Source organism: Epinephelus moara, chromosome 3, assembly GCF_006386435.1.
Source record: "Epinephelus moara isolate mb chromosome 3, YSFRI_EMoa_1.0, whole genome shotgun sequence".
Lineage (NCBI taxonomy): Eukaryota > Metazoa > Chordata > Actinopteri > Perciformes > Serranidae > Epinephelus > Epinephelus moara.
In genome coordinates, this window is record NC_065508.1 from 25,759,501 (window position 1) to 25,775,578 (window position 16,078).

Consider the following 16,078-nt stretch of genomic DNA (forward strand, 5'->3'; position numbering starts at 1 on the left):
TGACTAGTCAGAATGACGTTACAGATATCTTAAATTAAAATTCATACTAGTCACAATGACATTACTACTAGTCAAAATGACATTATAGATATCTATAATGGTAATTCCGGATAGTCGGACTTAGTGATTAAATGTTAAAACGGCTTGCCATACATCTTGCATATCATGTTGAAATCTACAAAGTAAACAGACTGCTGAGTGTGGGACTGCAGTGCCTGCTCAGGTCTGAGGCTGCTGCTGACCATCTCTGGTGGGACTGTAAGTTGCTGACCTATATCTGCTGACATTTCCAAATCCCAGGCCCTCACTGTGAGCCGTCCCAACTTGTGCCTACTCAATGATGATTCTCTCCTGACTTGTTAACTGTCACATATAAAGTCAATTTTATTCTTTTCTTTTTTTTTTTTTACTCTCTGCCAAGGGGTAAAGAATTCATTTCTGTCCATTACTCCGAGTTGGTGCTGCTGCTGCTGCTGCTGCTGCCAGGGTTTCACTGCTTCACTGTGCTACCAGGGGTATTGTCTTTTAAGAACAATAACTGTGTCTTGACAGGATATGTCTTCCTGTTTATGATCACAAAGGACACAGGGCCTCGCTACCGCTTTAGGTTTCAGGCAGCACATTTTAGTTTCTCCTTATTTTAGTTTGTTCCATTTTTCACTGCATACTATAAGGTGCAACTTTGGAATACTTTTAAAACATTTCTTTTATTTTGGTGATGTATTTGTGTTATCATGGTTTTGGTTGTAAAAAGCCCTGGTTAGAATGTGTTTGAAGTTTCTCTAGTTTACTGTCATTAGACAGTTTTGTTTTTCCTTATTTCTGTCATATATATAAATTCCAATGTCAGATATTCATATTACACATGGCCAAAGTTTCCAATAACAAGGTAAACATATGTAAAATGAATCCCTGTGAACCTCAGGCCTTAGACCGTTCTGAAAACTGTACAAGATTTCTATATACGGTCATTTGCTCCAGGCATCCTACTGCAAGGATTTACGTACACTGCTAAGCTACATGCTAACATCATGAAAATATGTAATCTTGGTTGCATATATTGTAAATTTCTCCCCAATTTCAGTTCATATTCTTGCTGGAACATGTCAAGTTGTGTTTAGAGGCTTTATTGGTTATTTTGTCGAGAAGAGGTGCCACTATACACAGTCATTCCCTGGCTGCAAGTACACAGCTATATGTAGCTGCATGCTAACATCATGAAAATATGTAATCTCGGTTGTTGATTATAATGTCTCCCTGATTTCAGATTCTTTTCCTTCTGGAACATGTCCTGTTGTACTTAGAAGCTTTTATTGGTGATTGTTAATGGGTGAAAGTGCCGCGATATACAGTCATTTCCCAGCTGCAAGTACACTGCTACATGTAGCTACATGCTAATGTCAGGGAAACAATTGATTTTGGTTGCAGATGTTGTAAACCTTTTCTTGATCTTGGATCCTATTCTTTTGTGGAACATTTCCTGTTGTGTTTAGAAGCTTTATTGGTTACTTTGTCAAGAGGAGGTACGGCTATACACACTCTTTTCCTGGCTGCAAGTACACAGCTACATGTAGCTGCATGCTAACCTCAGGAAAACATGTAATCTTAGTTGTAGATGTTGTAAATTTCTCCCTAATTTCAGTTTATATTCCTATTATTTCACGTTTTCAGTTGTGTTAAAGAGCTTAAGGTGATTTTTTTAATGGGTGAAAGTCCTGCGATATACAGTCATTTCCTGGCTGCAAGTACACTGCTACATATAGCTACATGTTAAGGTCAGGGAAGCGAATAATCTTGGTTGCCGATGTTGCAAACCTTTTCTTGATTTTAGAATCCTATTCTTTCTGGAATATGTCCTGTTGTGCTTAGAAGCTTTATTGGTGATTTTTTTGAGAGAAGGTTCCACCATACACAGTCTTTCCCTGGCTACAAGTACACAGATACTTGTAACGTCATGCTAACCTCAGGGAAACATGTAATCTTCGTTGCAGATGTCGTAAATTTCTCCCCACTTTTGGTTCGTATTTCTGCTTGAACATGTCTGGTTGTGTTTTAACATTAAAGCATGTAGACATGTTCTAGTAGAAACCATGCAGGCATTTAGATTTATTACCAAAGTAAGAACAATTTTGGTTACTTCACAATAGAGATGTCTGGGGGGTTTTTTGTTTTCTTTGTATAGTAGTTAGTAACTTAAGCAGTTATTATTAGGTCATTGTGGAAAAGACAATGTTTTTTTTCAACTATTGCTTAGAAAATCACGATTGCCAAGTGACCTTTCCTATCAGTATAATTAGGCATGATGTTATCTCCTCACAGTGTGTCAGTAGTAGCCGTGCTGTACACTCAGAGCGGAGCAGCACTGTGAGGCAGCAGGGAGGTGCAGTACAGTAGAGCAGAACACAATGCAGTTTGGGCAGCTTAATGCTTGTGCAGCAGAATGCAGCTCAGTGTCATTGTGAATAATAAATATATACCTGTCACACATTTTGTTTATGTATTATTTTCTTTACCCTTCTGGTGCCTCCTGCTACCACGAACCCAGAGGCCCCGCATGCGTTAATCTGCCCCAATCAGCTTTAGCAGCAAATATTTTGTTTTCCAATTACCTGCCGACAGCACTCTGTTCACCCCACCATGACCAATTTACAAACTCTGTGTTCAAGCAATATATTACAATGCACATTACAATGCACACTGCTTATTATCTGCTGTATTACTAATTCCAGGTACAGTAGATTTTTGTGTACATGTGCTCACTGCATCAATGTAAAACCACAGACTGTTGCAGCATGGGTGGCTATGACTTAAACATGATTGATAATGTATCTAAAATGTGCTTTAAAGGGTAAAACTTAATATTACTCTCATCATGCTCGGTGTTTGAAACCACCAGCACGCTTGCAAGGGGACGAGCCGGTGGCTTCTGACACCGAGATGATGAGCTGGAAATTAATTTTTCTATTTCATTTACACAGGAGGGCGGTAAGAGAATGAAAGCTAGCATGATGAACACATAGCAGCTGGTACGAACAGCAGAAATGTAATTACTAAAATGTGCTGCACCGGTAAATATCTCAGTTAAATGCCAAAGACACCTCCATGTGTAATTTGTAGCCAAAGCTGTTTTTTCCTGGGCTACTGGATTTATTGATATTAATAAACTGCTATGCATACATATTTTCCAAAGCTACCTGGCAGAAATGCATACCTTGGTACTAGCAATAAATAATGTGCATTGACAAAATCGCAGATGCCGAGTAGTTAGTGATCCATATAAAAGGAAATACCTCTCCAGACTACTCACGGAAACATAAAGAATAAATCATATTTAAGAGTCTCTGGAAAAGGAGGAAAAATACTGTGGAAAAGTCCCTAGAAATTACACCATCCCTTTTGATATACAGTAAGAAAGCAATGGTTTGCCACATGTACATAGGCAGAGTCTCCATGAATGTGTTCACAGTTACATACATTCAAACCGCCGGATACATGCTGTATTGGCAAAATGTCTCCTCAGTAATGTAAGTTTAAAAGCTAGCCGTGAATTATTGAACTGCTGCAGCGCTTTTAACAAACAGCCACAAAATAATTACTCTGAAAGTTCAACTTGAGCAATTGGTGAAAATTCTGGTGCTTCTTCATATTGTGCAACATTAATCTGTGACACATCATGACCCCCCTCTTAACCCTTTTCCTCATTTGTGGGAATCATTACATACAGTTGTCCATGTCCTGGTGTATCCATGTCGTAATGAAAATCTCTGTTTTGTTTCCTTCTAATTCTCATAGAATAACCACCACTGCTGCTTGCATGATGGACTTGAGGAGGTACCCTCTCGATGAACAGAACTGCACCCTGGAAATTGAAAGCTGTGAGTATGATTTGACACTGTCCCTCACAACACAGACCTCGACACTGAACTTACAGCAACCTGCAAAAGCAATAATTGTGATTGCCAGGAAGCTGTTTGTACTGGGCAGTCATTATGTTAAAATTATCTGCATTACCTCTACAAATGACATCATAGGGCGGGTCTATCTGCGTTCTTTTCCACATTTTTCAAACGGATACTTCGACTCAGCCGTTAGCAAAAATAGTGAGGTAGGTAACAGCACCTCTCAACCCCCCACATGCATGTTAGCTCAGAAGATTTGAGCTCGTAAGTAGAAAAATTATTGAATATTAAACCTTTATGTAACCAGATAAAGACACTTTGAGATTAAATATAATATGATGTAATATTTTTATTTATACACATTTATAGATCAGTTGTCAGTGTATGACTTTGGGGCCATACACATGCCATGTCTTTAAATGCCTGGAAAACACAAGGTCAGACGATGGGCACTACTCTTGTGCCTACTCTGTGCCAACTTTCAAGGGCCCGGAGGCGGGTTACGTCTGAGGTTGCTAAACAACCATAACAAGCATCATATCATAGCCTACTCACCAGAAATCCTGAGTGCAGAGTGGGTCTTCTTTCAGGTGTTGTCTTGGATGTGTAATGTCTGTGGGACAGATGTAAAGCTCTGAGTAGCCCTGCACTAAAATGACTGACTCCTCCTTCATGTTTACTACTGACTGATATTTAAGGAAGAAGGGGAAGATATCTGTCAGCTGTGATTAGTTGTTCCTTGTCACATGACATGCATTGCACACTGCTGCGTTCCAAAAGTTGAACTCTGTTTATCTCAGGGCACAGCCATTACATTGAAAATAATGAATTTGAGGGCGCAAAAAACGCAGCGGGCGTACAGCCCCCGACAGTAGTCCTGGTCCCAGTTTGGAGAAGCAGACAGAAGTACCGGCACAGAAGCTAAGCAATGTAGTGCCGTGGATGCCATGTTAGTTCGCTTCCAAAAAGTCACACAATAACACAAACCAACCAGCTGAGGCAGCAGGTAGATGAGTAACTCGTTGTGTTCTGCAAAGTAGAGTTACTGTTACTGTGAATGGAATGGAATGACTGTGGACCGACTGTTCTCATGCACTGTTTGTATGTTTTCTATGAAAAGTGATGCACCAAAATTCGTACCAGTCCCACGTAATGATGAGCCAGAAACTCGTGCATAACCTGCGTAATATGGAAGGCTGTGATAAAGTGACCAATGTGCTGATGGGGGTCAAGAATAAAGTGGGAAGCGGTCTCGTAAGGGGGCAGGGTGAGGTGTTGGATGCGTCACAAAACACAGGGCTTTGTCCCAGAGGAGTAGTGTTTGGAACCAGACTTTGATTAAACTCTGAGTCATTTTAAGGCACGTTGTCACCATGTTTCTTATCCTAAACCTAACCACAGTAACTTTTCATGTCCTAAATCTCACCTCCATGACATTCATTAAGTACTTAACGTTATTCGTAGGGCACTAATTCATATGAACCATCAAGGATATGTTGCTGTGGACAGGGGCAGCAGAAAAACATAATTGAGCCAGCTAAATAAAGGACCACCTAAAGAAGACAATACCAGTTTAAGGGTACGCTATATTTAGATTACTTTTACAGCTTTACCTTGCAATCAGACAGCTCTGTCAGAGGGAGAGCTGAAGCCATGATATCGCACTTATCAAATTTACCAGACTCCATTGGCAGAATAGTAATTTTACCTAACAGCGTTGCTGGTCTATCTGCTGCCTTAATCGCTTATTTTTTGTTATTGTGTGACTTTCGGAACATTCATAAACAGGTTTATAAGGAGCAACATGAAGAAATCTATCATCATCAGGTCACGTGGGAAAATGTTTTGAGTTTAGGAACACTACTGGGAAGCTACAGATTGTCATACCCCACAAAAAAACTGGACCTGCCCTTTAATTAAGTCATTTTATTTTGGTACAGTTATACTTGAGATCATTTAGAGGAGTCATGAGTGAAATATCTGGCATCTTTGCCAATGTGTGCCATTTGTCAGAGGCTTGACCTCTGCAGTTGATGACTGCCTTGAGAAATAGTGAAGAAATCACAGTGCTTGCTGATGTGCATTGATTCCCTCAGTGTGACAGATGGACAGGGCCACCACTGGATCTTTGAGTGGCGAAGGCAAAATGATGACATTAATATTAGCGACCTTACATATCCCTCAGTGTGGCTCTTTAACCCCTTAATTACATTAATGTCATGCAGTGTCTGAGTAAACATCCACCACAACCACAGTAATCACTTTAATGAATAATTTGAACATGAGACACGCAAGAGACACATGTGTAAGAAACAAGGAAGTTATAATTAGTTATTGGTTAAGTGTCATTTGGCACCTGATTAATCAGGAATGATTTATTAAGGATGTGATCAGTGTGTAGAGATCAGATGCTTGGCTCAATGAGAGAGTATCATACAATTTTAGTCTCAAGTTATTTATTAGCACATTAATTTATGATTATCTGCCATTTTCATTGAGTTAGAGGAGAACTACAAACAAGACATAGTCTGGATTAAGCTAACAAGATAGAAGTGTTAATTAGTGAACTTTAGACCGGTGAGTGGATATAGCTGCTTTTGGAAAGAGCAAGGTTAGCTGTTTCCCCCTGTTACCACTCTTTATGCTAAGCTAACTGTCTCCTGGTTTCATAGCATCTTCTCATCTAACTCTCAGCAAAAAAGCAAATTCTCAAAGTAATTATTTAGGAAGTACTGATTAACCCTTCTGTTCCTGATTTGTTCTCCAGCCCCAGAGCCACGGGAGCAGGCCAGTTTCAAATTTCAAATGTTGTCACTACAATGAAATGGCTTCTATGGAGACTAACATCATTGCACATGAATAAAATTGGGCTCATTGAATCCACAAGAGTCTTGGTTTTCTAGCCATACCCAATTTATGCAATTACAAGACTGTTTAGGGGCCCCAGTATGCAGAAATATTCAAATGTACTATATTGAAAAATGGCAATTCCACTTTTTACCTCGCCAAAATTGAACTTAAATTTGGAGCTTGTTTTTTTGCTTCTTCCAAAGAAGAAGACTAATTGGGACAACAATTTTTGAAAGTGGTCCGGTATTGGGCCAAAATAGGCTACAATGTAATCCCTTTGGGCAATTGAGCACCATCAGTTTACATCCACGAAAAGCGCTTGTTTTTGGCACTGACAGGCTCAGGTTATTATTTTAAGTGTCTGACGATACTATGGAGAGTATCCTTACAGGACCGACCTTATTGTTAAAGAGTAAGATCCTCTTTGTTTATCCAGTAACAGCCCAGAAATCACTATGATCAAACCCACCAGGCTCTACTTTAATAAACAGCAATTTATCACTGCGAAACAATGCTTCTTCATTCAAAGACAGAAACAAAATAAACTCACAAAACTTTCTTGGTTTGTGTTCCTACTGTTCCAACAATCACCGACACTGAGATGTGAAGAAAAACTGCTGGCTGTATACACACTTAAATCACTCTTTATTTAAATAGTAGTATGGTGGAAATGGCAATGGCAATTTCAGGCCTTTTTCTGGTTAAACAAAAAGGATCTTACTCTTTAACAAAGAGGTCTATCTCTGTAGTGATGCTTTCTATGATTTGTCAGACACTGAATAACCATCTGAGCCTGTCAGTGGCAAAAACAAGCACTTTAAGTGGATGTAAATTGACAGTGCTCAATTGGTTTCCATTAGTCACTTAGACACAAAAACACAGGAATATAGGGTCTGTGTTGGAAAATCCAGAAGTTATCTTTTAAGGGTCAACCACAGACCTTTCCGTAGGCCCCCCTGGGCCTTGAGCCGGGGTCATCTGTACCTATGACTGCCCCTGACAGCAGGACTGCACAGGAATTATGATCCAACTCTTTTCACAGGTTAAGCAGTCCATGACTAGTAAATTCAATTCAATTCAATTTAATTATATTCAGTTCAAATCATCCATTCATCCATTTTCATAACCGCTTATCCTCTTGAGGGTTGCAGGGGTGCTGGAGCCTATCCCAGCTGACATTGGGTGAGAGGCAGGGTACACCCTGGACAGGTCACCAGACTATCACGGGGCTGACACATAGAGACAGACAACCATTCACACTCACACCAATTTAGAGTCACCAATTAACCTGCATGTCTTTGGACTGTGGGAGGAAGCTGGAGTACCTGGAGAAAACCGGGATCGAACCAGGAACGACAGCGACAGTGCTAACCACCATACCACCGTGCCGCCCCTCAATTCAATTTAATTCAATTCATTCATTCATTCATCTTCTAACCGCTTCATCCTCTTGAGGGTCGCGGGGGGGCTGGAGCCTATCCCAGCTGACATCGGGCGAGAGGCAGGGTACACCCTGGACAGGTCACCAGCAGGGCTGACACATAGAAACAAACAACATCACACTCACATTCACATTCACGGACAATTTAGAGTTATCAATTAACCTGCATGTCTTTGGACTGTGGGAGGAAGCCGGAGTGCCCGGAGAGAACCCAGGCTGACACGGGGAGAACATGCAAACTCCGCACAGAAGGGCTCCCACACCCGGGATCGAACCGGCAACCCTCTTGCTGCGAGGCGACAGTGCTAACCACCACACCACCGTGCCGCCTTTAATTCAATTCAATTCAGTTTTATTTACAATGCCCAGTATCACAGATCACAATTTGCCTTCGGGGGCTTTACAGCATACGACATCCCTCTGTCCTTGGACCCTCACAGTGGATAAAGAAAAACTTTAACTTCAGACCCTTTAATGGGGGAAAAAAATGCTAAAAACCTCAGAAAGATTAACTGAGGAGGGATCCCAGATGTGCAATTAGTGTCGCATGTACAGAACAGATCAACATAATAGATGTACAGCAATCCATATGACACATAAAGTGGCCTAGATTCGTATACAATAACCCTTAAAGATCATAATGGGATTTAAAAAAAAAAAACGTGGAACATGCTTGTGAACTGGCAGCTTGGCTCTTAAAAGGAATTTGGTTGTATTCATGTTCATCTGCAAAGACATCAGATACATATCAGGGAAAACTGGATAAAAATGAAATGATATCACCCAATATCGTTGAATTGAAGTTTCATGTCTTTTCTTCTTTTTCAAATTCTTTAATTTAGATAAGTCAATATCCAGGAGCAAAATGTGCTCGTGCTGTAATTAAAAATTGTACTTGCTTGATCATTTTCATCGACCACTCCATCAATCACTCGCTCAATACAGCAGATATTTGCGGTCCTTGTTGTCCAAGATAAAAGTGCAGAGTGTTTACCCTCAGGGATATCAATAAGCAATGAAATATGAATATGCCACGCATTAAAAAGTTGTGAGAATACCTGCTGTTTATGTTCATTGAAGAACTCTGCACTGGTGGGAGTCGTGCACATTAACCATCAGTTTGATTGATAAGGCAGGCAGTTGTTTCAATTTCATGGACAATGTCACATTTCCTTACCCTATAACCTCAGAGGGAGATTTAATGGTAATGAATCCTGGTCCCTTAGTGAGTTTAATGCCATCCAGGTCTGGACGTGGGGTAGTAGAATGTGAAATGTAGTAACACTTCCCGGACTGAGAAATGGCTCCGCAGTGAATGCATACTGGCCTATTGACATAAATCTACTGCTGTGGTCACTTTCAATTGCACTGCCAGTTTAGAATGTGTGGGAGCGCCATACCAAGTGACACACGTTAATAAATATTCATGCAGCAGGTAATGCATGCAGTGATATTGCTTCATAGGAGCCTGGACAGTGGAGCATGTGATTGCAGGTTGAGAGAATGGGCAGATTAAAGTCTTAGGTAGAAAAGTTTTCCACTGAAGGAGTGTTTTTTGTTTGTTTGTTTTAGTGCTGTCTTAGGTTCTGCATAGTTCTACAGGAGAACACATTTTTCCCTAAACCCCCAACTCCTCCCACCAACAGACTACAATACTGTAATGCATCTTTAGGATTCCTTTGATAAAGCTGTGATGAAATATGTAGTACTTAACCTGCTTGGCCCATTTTAGCACTTAGTTTGAGTGTTCTTAGTGCTTTTTTTTAGACCTTCCTGAAGAGGTGGTCTCGGTCTGGTTACAAATGAACTCTGGTGCGGTTCGTTTGTGGTGAGAACGTGTTCCGACCTCGAACTGAACCAACTGCAGTCACATGACACATTGTTTGGGTTAAACATGAGCATGTTACAGTCCTGGAGGATTATTAATGTGCACCTCCTCCTGTACTGCCGTGCCTCGTTTTCAAACTGTATGGTTTGACTAAAATGAACAATGACAGCAATATAGTCCACGATGAGCAGCGCTAAAATCAACCTGCGTAGTTGTCCCTCCATTGTGACATTAGAAAGTGTCACATTTATCTTGCAAGTGTACTCTTCTTCAACGTTTTGTTTACTTCCTGGATTTTTCCCGCATGGAAATTCTGACCAATCAAGAGCAGCTTTCTCGCGCAAGGCATTTTATCTGGTCCGCTTGTTAATGCTGCCGTGAGAACACGAACCAACTCTAGGCAACTCTATTCCCTGATTTAATCAAAGCAAGCATACTTTCAGTCTGAAATCACCCTAAAATATTGACACAGGTAGGTTTACACTGGAATTCGTTGAAAGCCTGGTGCGTCCACAGTCCGAGGGGCGTGACAAAGCATCGGTATTGGACGACAGGCTGTAGATTGAGGTTGATACTAAAAATATTGGCTATAATGAATCAACAGAGACAAATTTAATCACAATGACAGTTGTGGACATTTACAAATCTCACTGTGATTACAGGGTGCTGTGCAGCTCAAAATACTGTTAGATAGTTTTATTTAAAAATATTTCATATTTATGTTACATGTCTTTCTTTATTAATAGACTGTTACACCTTGCTCTTATCTAAACAAAGAAATGAGTGAGAAAAAAATGTCTTTTATTGCATTTTACCAGAGAAAAAAAAATCCTTTTTTTTGTTTTTTTTTGTTTTGTTGTTGGGGAGTTAAGATGGATTAAGATTAAGATGATCACTTGCCATTTTAGGATGTAGTCACAGATTCTTGCAATGCAGTGGCCTCCAAATGTTCACATACAAGGAACCAAGACAAAGCATCTTGTGAGGTTGCCTAGCTTTAAGTGACTGTAATGAAACATAAAGTAATACGTGTTTGATTTGTCAGAGCGACCTCCACTCATTATCCATACTCTTGTAAAAGACTATAAATAGAAATGGTTCTGTTTAATGGTTATTTCTTCACCACACTCACACTCTACATGCTTTATTTCCCTCTCTCTCTCCTCTCCCCCTGAATTTGCCCTGACCTTGACATAGACGGATATACCAGAGATGACATCGTGTTCTTCTGGCAAGGAGGAGACAATGCTGTGACGGGCGTCGACAAGTTAGAGTTACCTCAGTTCTCCATTATAGACGTCCGCTTGGTGTCCCGGGAGGTCTGGTTTACTACAGGTAAGGCTGTTGTAAAAAATGTTTCTAATTAGGCTGAATGTTTCCACTGCATACACAAAATGATGCTCTATAAACACCTCTGGATCTGTGTTGCCACTGTGAGTTCTGTGAGTGGGGGCATCAGTATATACGTCATTGTCACTGCGGGGAATATGATTATATTTGGGTCGTGCAGGAAGACAATTTCCTTTTCGCTGCAGCAGATTGTAGGTGGCCATTTCCACATATTTGTAAAATGTGCACTGACTGCAAAAAAACAAAGTGCAACTGAAGTACCAAACGTTGATTCATGATAACTACAGTAATTGTTCTCTTACATATTTCAGCATCAGAGTTCCTATTAGAATCAGAACTTCAATTAATGTACAGGAAGTGTTGGTAATTATTGTATAACATGAGTTTGTGGTGCTTTTCTGAGTATTTCTCTTTTGTGCAGTTTACTATTTCTACTTCAGAGTGAGCTTTAGAGGTGCTGATGGTTGGAAGATTTTTTTCACATTTGGACAGAGCCAGGCTAATTGTTTCCCTCTGTTTTCAGTCTTTATGCTAAGCTAAGCTAACTTTTTCTCTGCCTATAGCTTCGTATTTTGAATTGTCATTTTAAGTAAAAATCGGACGAGTTCTTCCAGCACTGACTGAGACGTATTGAGAGGATTACTCCCCAAAATGTTACACAAGAATATCTGGATTTAAACGGCAGTACCATGCAACAAAACAATGCAAAAACATGAACTACTCTGGAAAGTAGACTTTGAATACTATAGATATTCGTCTATAAACACGTGTGTTAGGTTGTGGTGATGGCATGCAGTGTGGTTTCAGTTTTATTTTAATCTGTTACATACTGGCACACCAACTTTACACAAGTTCAAGAGTAAAAAAAGACAACCAAAAGTGATCTTTGTGCAAATGTATCAGTAATCTTTTTTAAAAGTATACAAATAACTGTCATGTTGGAGTTCAAAGGTGCAATGTGTAAGATGCGGCCAGAATTTTAGTTTAAAACATTCAAACGATGAACTAAAATTATGAGAATGTGAAGAAGTAACAGTTTTGATATGATTTTGAAGACTTTTATGTATTGTGTTGTAGGGATAGCGACTGAAATTAGCATGCTAACCAGCTAGCCCTGGCCCATCCTGCCTGTAATACCACTTGTACCTAGTGAGTCACTGTAGCTTCCAGCCTGCCGATAGTCCAACATGAGAGGACAAAGAGGTCAAAAGCCCCGTTTCTACCAAACACTTTCGGTATGGTACCTTTGAAACCAAAAGTAACCCTTCAGACATCCATCCAGCACTCACTGTATTTCCTCCTTTATCAGTCTGCACCTTGTTTATCATCCACAGAACGAGGCTGACATTTAGTAATGGTCAGAGTTGTCATGTTGAAATTTAAGGTGCTTTGATGGATTCACGTCGTCAGCTTACACATTGAGTAACATTACAAGTAAACGTTCCACTTTAAAAGTTGCCGGCAGCCGGCCCAGTGAATTAAGTTATTTTTTTCTCAGACTCCAGCTGCTGCAAGAGGCAGCAAAACATCCTTTCATTTTATGGTTACAGTTTACTAATAAAACTCTCCACAGTATGAACAGTGGTTACATGAGCCTCAAAATCAGCCACAGCTCAGCCCTAAAAAAGAGAGTGACCAGTCACCAGGAACGGGTTGGTGAAAAACACCCGAGATCAGTGCCTCAAACGCCACTGAGAAACTGAAAGTAACTGCAGATAGTGTGTATTGTCAGTCAAATGGTACTTGTAAGTAATGGCCGTTTGATTTTGGTATACCAGGCTGTTGGAGAAATGAGTTTTCGGTCCAATGGGCCTTTTTTTGATTAATGAGGCTTCAGAGTTTTGAGCCATTGCAACAATGGCATTGCACAGTAATGGTGACTTGTTTACTTCCGGCACTTCTCCGGATTCATGTCTAAGATAGCGGTGTTAGGCCCCGATCACACAGAAAGCATTTTTGCAGGTTGCAAAACACGAGGCGCACCACACTGCCTTTTTTTTTTTTTAATTAAATGCCACTGGTGAAAAAAATGCTTGCTGTGCCTTTGTATTGGGGCCAGGCAACCACACCATCACCTCCTTACTCTAACCTTCCTATGTAATCAATTAACCGTTAGTCAGTAATTAGTATCTAGTTCCTAAAATGTTGAAGCAGAGGGTACTTGCTGTAGCTCTGGTTGAGGGTGAGAGGTTGTCAGCAAGTAGTTTGTTGGGCACAGGGAAACAGAGATCTGTGTGGGTACATGAGACCCTAAAAAAGAGGATGGATCATGGGGAGTACCACCAGTTGGTCCAGGAGCTTCTCCTCGATGACGGCTATTTATTTATAGGCACATTTTAGGATGACTCGGGAGCAGTTTGACAACCTACTGTCTATCGTCGGGCCGTATAGCTCTGGGTATCCAGCAATTGCTATCACCAGTTTCTCCTCCATTGTTCACCAACTGTATACTCGTTGTGAACGCTACAGGCCCGCCTCTCAAATCATCTGATTAGACAAAGATGACAAAGAAAGAGATGATGTGGGGCATTTTTCTGCTTTGAGTTGAAGCGTTTTCAGCTCGAGGAGTTCAGAGCACTCCAACAAAAACGCCAGGCGCCCAGAGCACAGAAACACAAGGCGTGTCGCAACGCAAAAACCGCGAGCAAAAAGCTTCATTCTCATTAAAATCAATTACAAAAAGGCGCCTTCAGCTCCTAAAACACTTTCTGTGTGATCAGGGCCTTATTTGGACCACCTCTCAGTGTTTTAGTAGTTTAGTCAAACTTTGCATATTCTCACCCTGCCGTTAGTTAGTTGTTGGCTTTGAGGTGAAATGCTGCCCCCCTTTTAGTTTTGAGCATGTGGCCAGGTATAACACCTTTAATGAAACTTGTGAACATTTGTCGCCGCCATTAATCTAGGATGTACTTGGGTGATCTAAGCTATTTGTCTCAGGCTTGATGAAGTATGTATGCTAAAGTATTGATTCATTAAAAGATTTACAGGAACCTGGGGATGATGAGGTCATTCATCATTGTGTGTTCCCCCCATAGCAAATCGCCTTTTAGATTAAAACCATCGCGCTTATCTGAGGCCTTTTTTCTTTGGTGACATATTGGAAATAAAACTGTAGATAGAATACATAGATTAGAATTTAACTATATTTAGAGCAATTTGTATTGTTTCCAACCTCGTAAATATCTAGTTATAGCTGAAGCAGAGAGATCATGCCATGATGTATATATAGCAGTTTGCATCAGCATTGTATTGTTGTGGTTGTTTAAATTAAAGTGCAGTCAAAAGGCCAATTAATGTCTTGGCACAACCAGCTGATATTTCCCCACAAAATGTAAAATGGAATCAGTTACGGCCGTGCAGCCACATATATATAAATATATTTACCTTCCTCTTTTTAGTGTAAAGGCATGTGTTGCAATTATGCACCTCTAAAATGCCCTTTTGGTAATGTTTAGAGGACAGAGAAAGTGCGAAAGAAAAGCAGAGCAGCTCTCTGTGACAATTCTCAGAGGGATGCTGGAGCTGCCTGCTGAGATAGGGGGTTGCAGAAAAATCTGCCGTGTTTGCGACTTTCTGCCATGTTTAATTGGAATCGAACTTGTCCCTGGAAAGGAATCCATCGCTTTGGGGAAATTAAGTGCTCCATCTGAACAAATGGAGAAATGACTACCCTGCGCGTTGTCAAAGTGCAGACTTTGGAACTCTTAACTTGTGCCAACGTTTCTCCCCTTCTCTCCTTTTTTTTTTTTTAACAGATGTGTTTCCACTCTGCCCCTGCTCTTTTTCCAAACTATCACTCCATCTTCTCTCCTTACAGGTTCATATCCAAGGCTTTCGCTGAGTTTCAGGATTAAGAGGAACATTGGATATTTCATCCTGCAGACATATATGCCCTCCATCTTGATCACCATCCTCTCCTGGGTCTCCTTCTGGATCAATTATGATGCCTCTGCAGCTCGGGTGGCCCTGGGTAAGACACAGCCACCGCTGCATTATTAAACTTGCGACTGTCCCCTGTTGAAATCCAGTGATTATCACTAGCACTAACAGCATGTGGCGGTCACATGTGCAGAGTTGTTGTGTACATTGTTTACATTTACAGGCACGTGAAACTATCAAATTTATTCATGTCAAGTAGCCATGACCAAAGCCACTGAGGGAAATGGTTTCAGCTTACAAAAATAGACAGGAGGTCTGCATCGCTGCGACATGTAGTTAAAGTGTAATATAAATATATAAATATATGGTGTGTCTAAATGTGAATGTGCAAATGTTTAAAGGGTACCTATTATGCTCATTTTCAGGTTCATACTTGCATTTTGGGTTTCTACCAGAACACGTTTACATGCTCTAATGTGCATAAAGCACTTTTAAACACTTTATTTTCCTTATATTGTCTGTGCAGGAAGGCGTGAATTCACCCTCATGCTCAGTTTTTTCGCCTGCCTTTTTCAGAGACAGGCTCCCAAAAAAGCCCAGTCTGCTCCGATTGGTCAGCTTTTCCAGGTCTTCCACATCTTGGCTTGTCTGCCATGTCACCACTGCTGGGGAATGACTCTAATGGGGCAATGTAGTGCTTTCTACTGTAAAGAACATCACCAATAAAAGCTTCTAAACCAAAATCTTCACATCTAGATATGTTCAAGAAAGAATATGATCCAAAATCAAGCAGATATTAACAACATCTGCAACCAAGATTACATTTTACCC

General features: G+C 40.5%; 1 protein-coding gene across 3 annotated transcripts in view; it reads left to right on the top strand.

The window, feature by feature from the left end:
- Positions 1 to 16,078, top strand: part of gabrb4 (gamma-aminobutyric acid type A receptor subunit beta4) — a 344,554-nt gene that overhangs the window by 316,529 nt on the left and 11,947 nt on the right. For all 3 annotated transcript variants that reach the window (XM_050034395.1, XM_050034380.1, XM_050034388.1), the window contains 3 exons: positions 3,793 to 3,875; positions 11,216 to 11,353; positions 15,186 to 15,338. In XM_050034395.1, the coding sequence (XP_049890352.1) occupies positions 3,793 to 3,875; positions 11,216 to 11,353; positions 15,186 to 15,338 (374 nt within the window). The remainder of the gene's footprint in view (positions 1 to 3,792; positions 3,876 to 11,215; positions 11,354 to 15,185; positions 15,339 to 16,078) is intronic.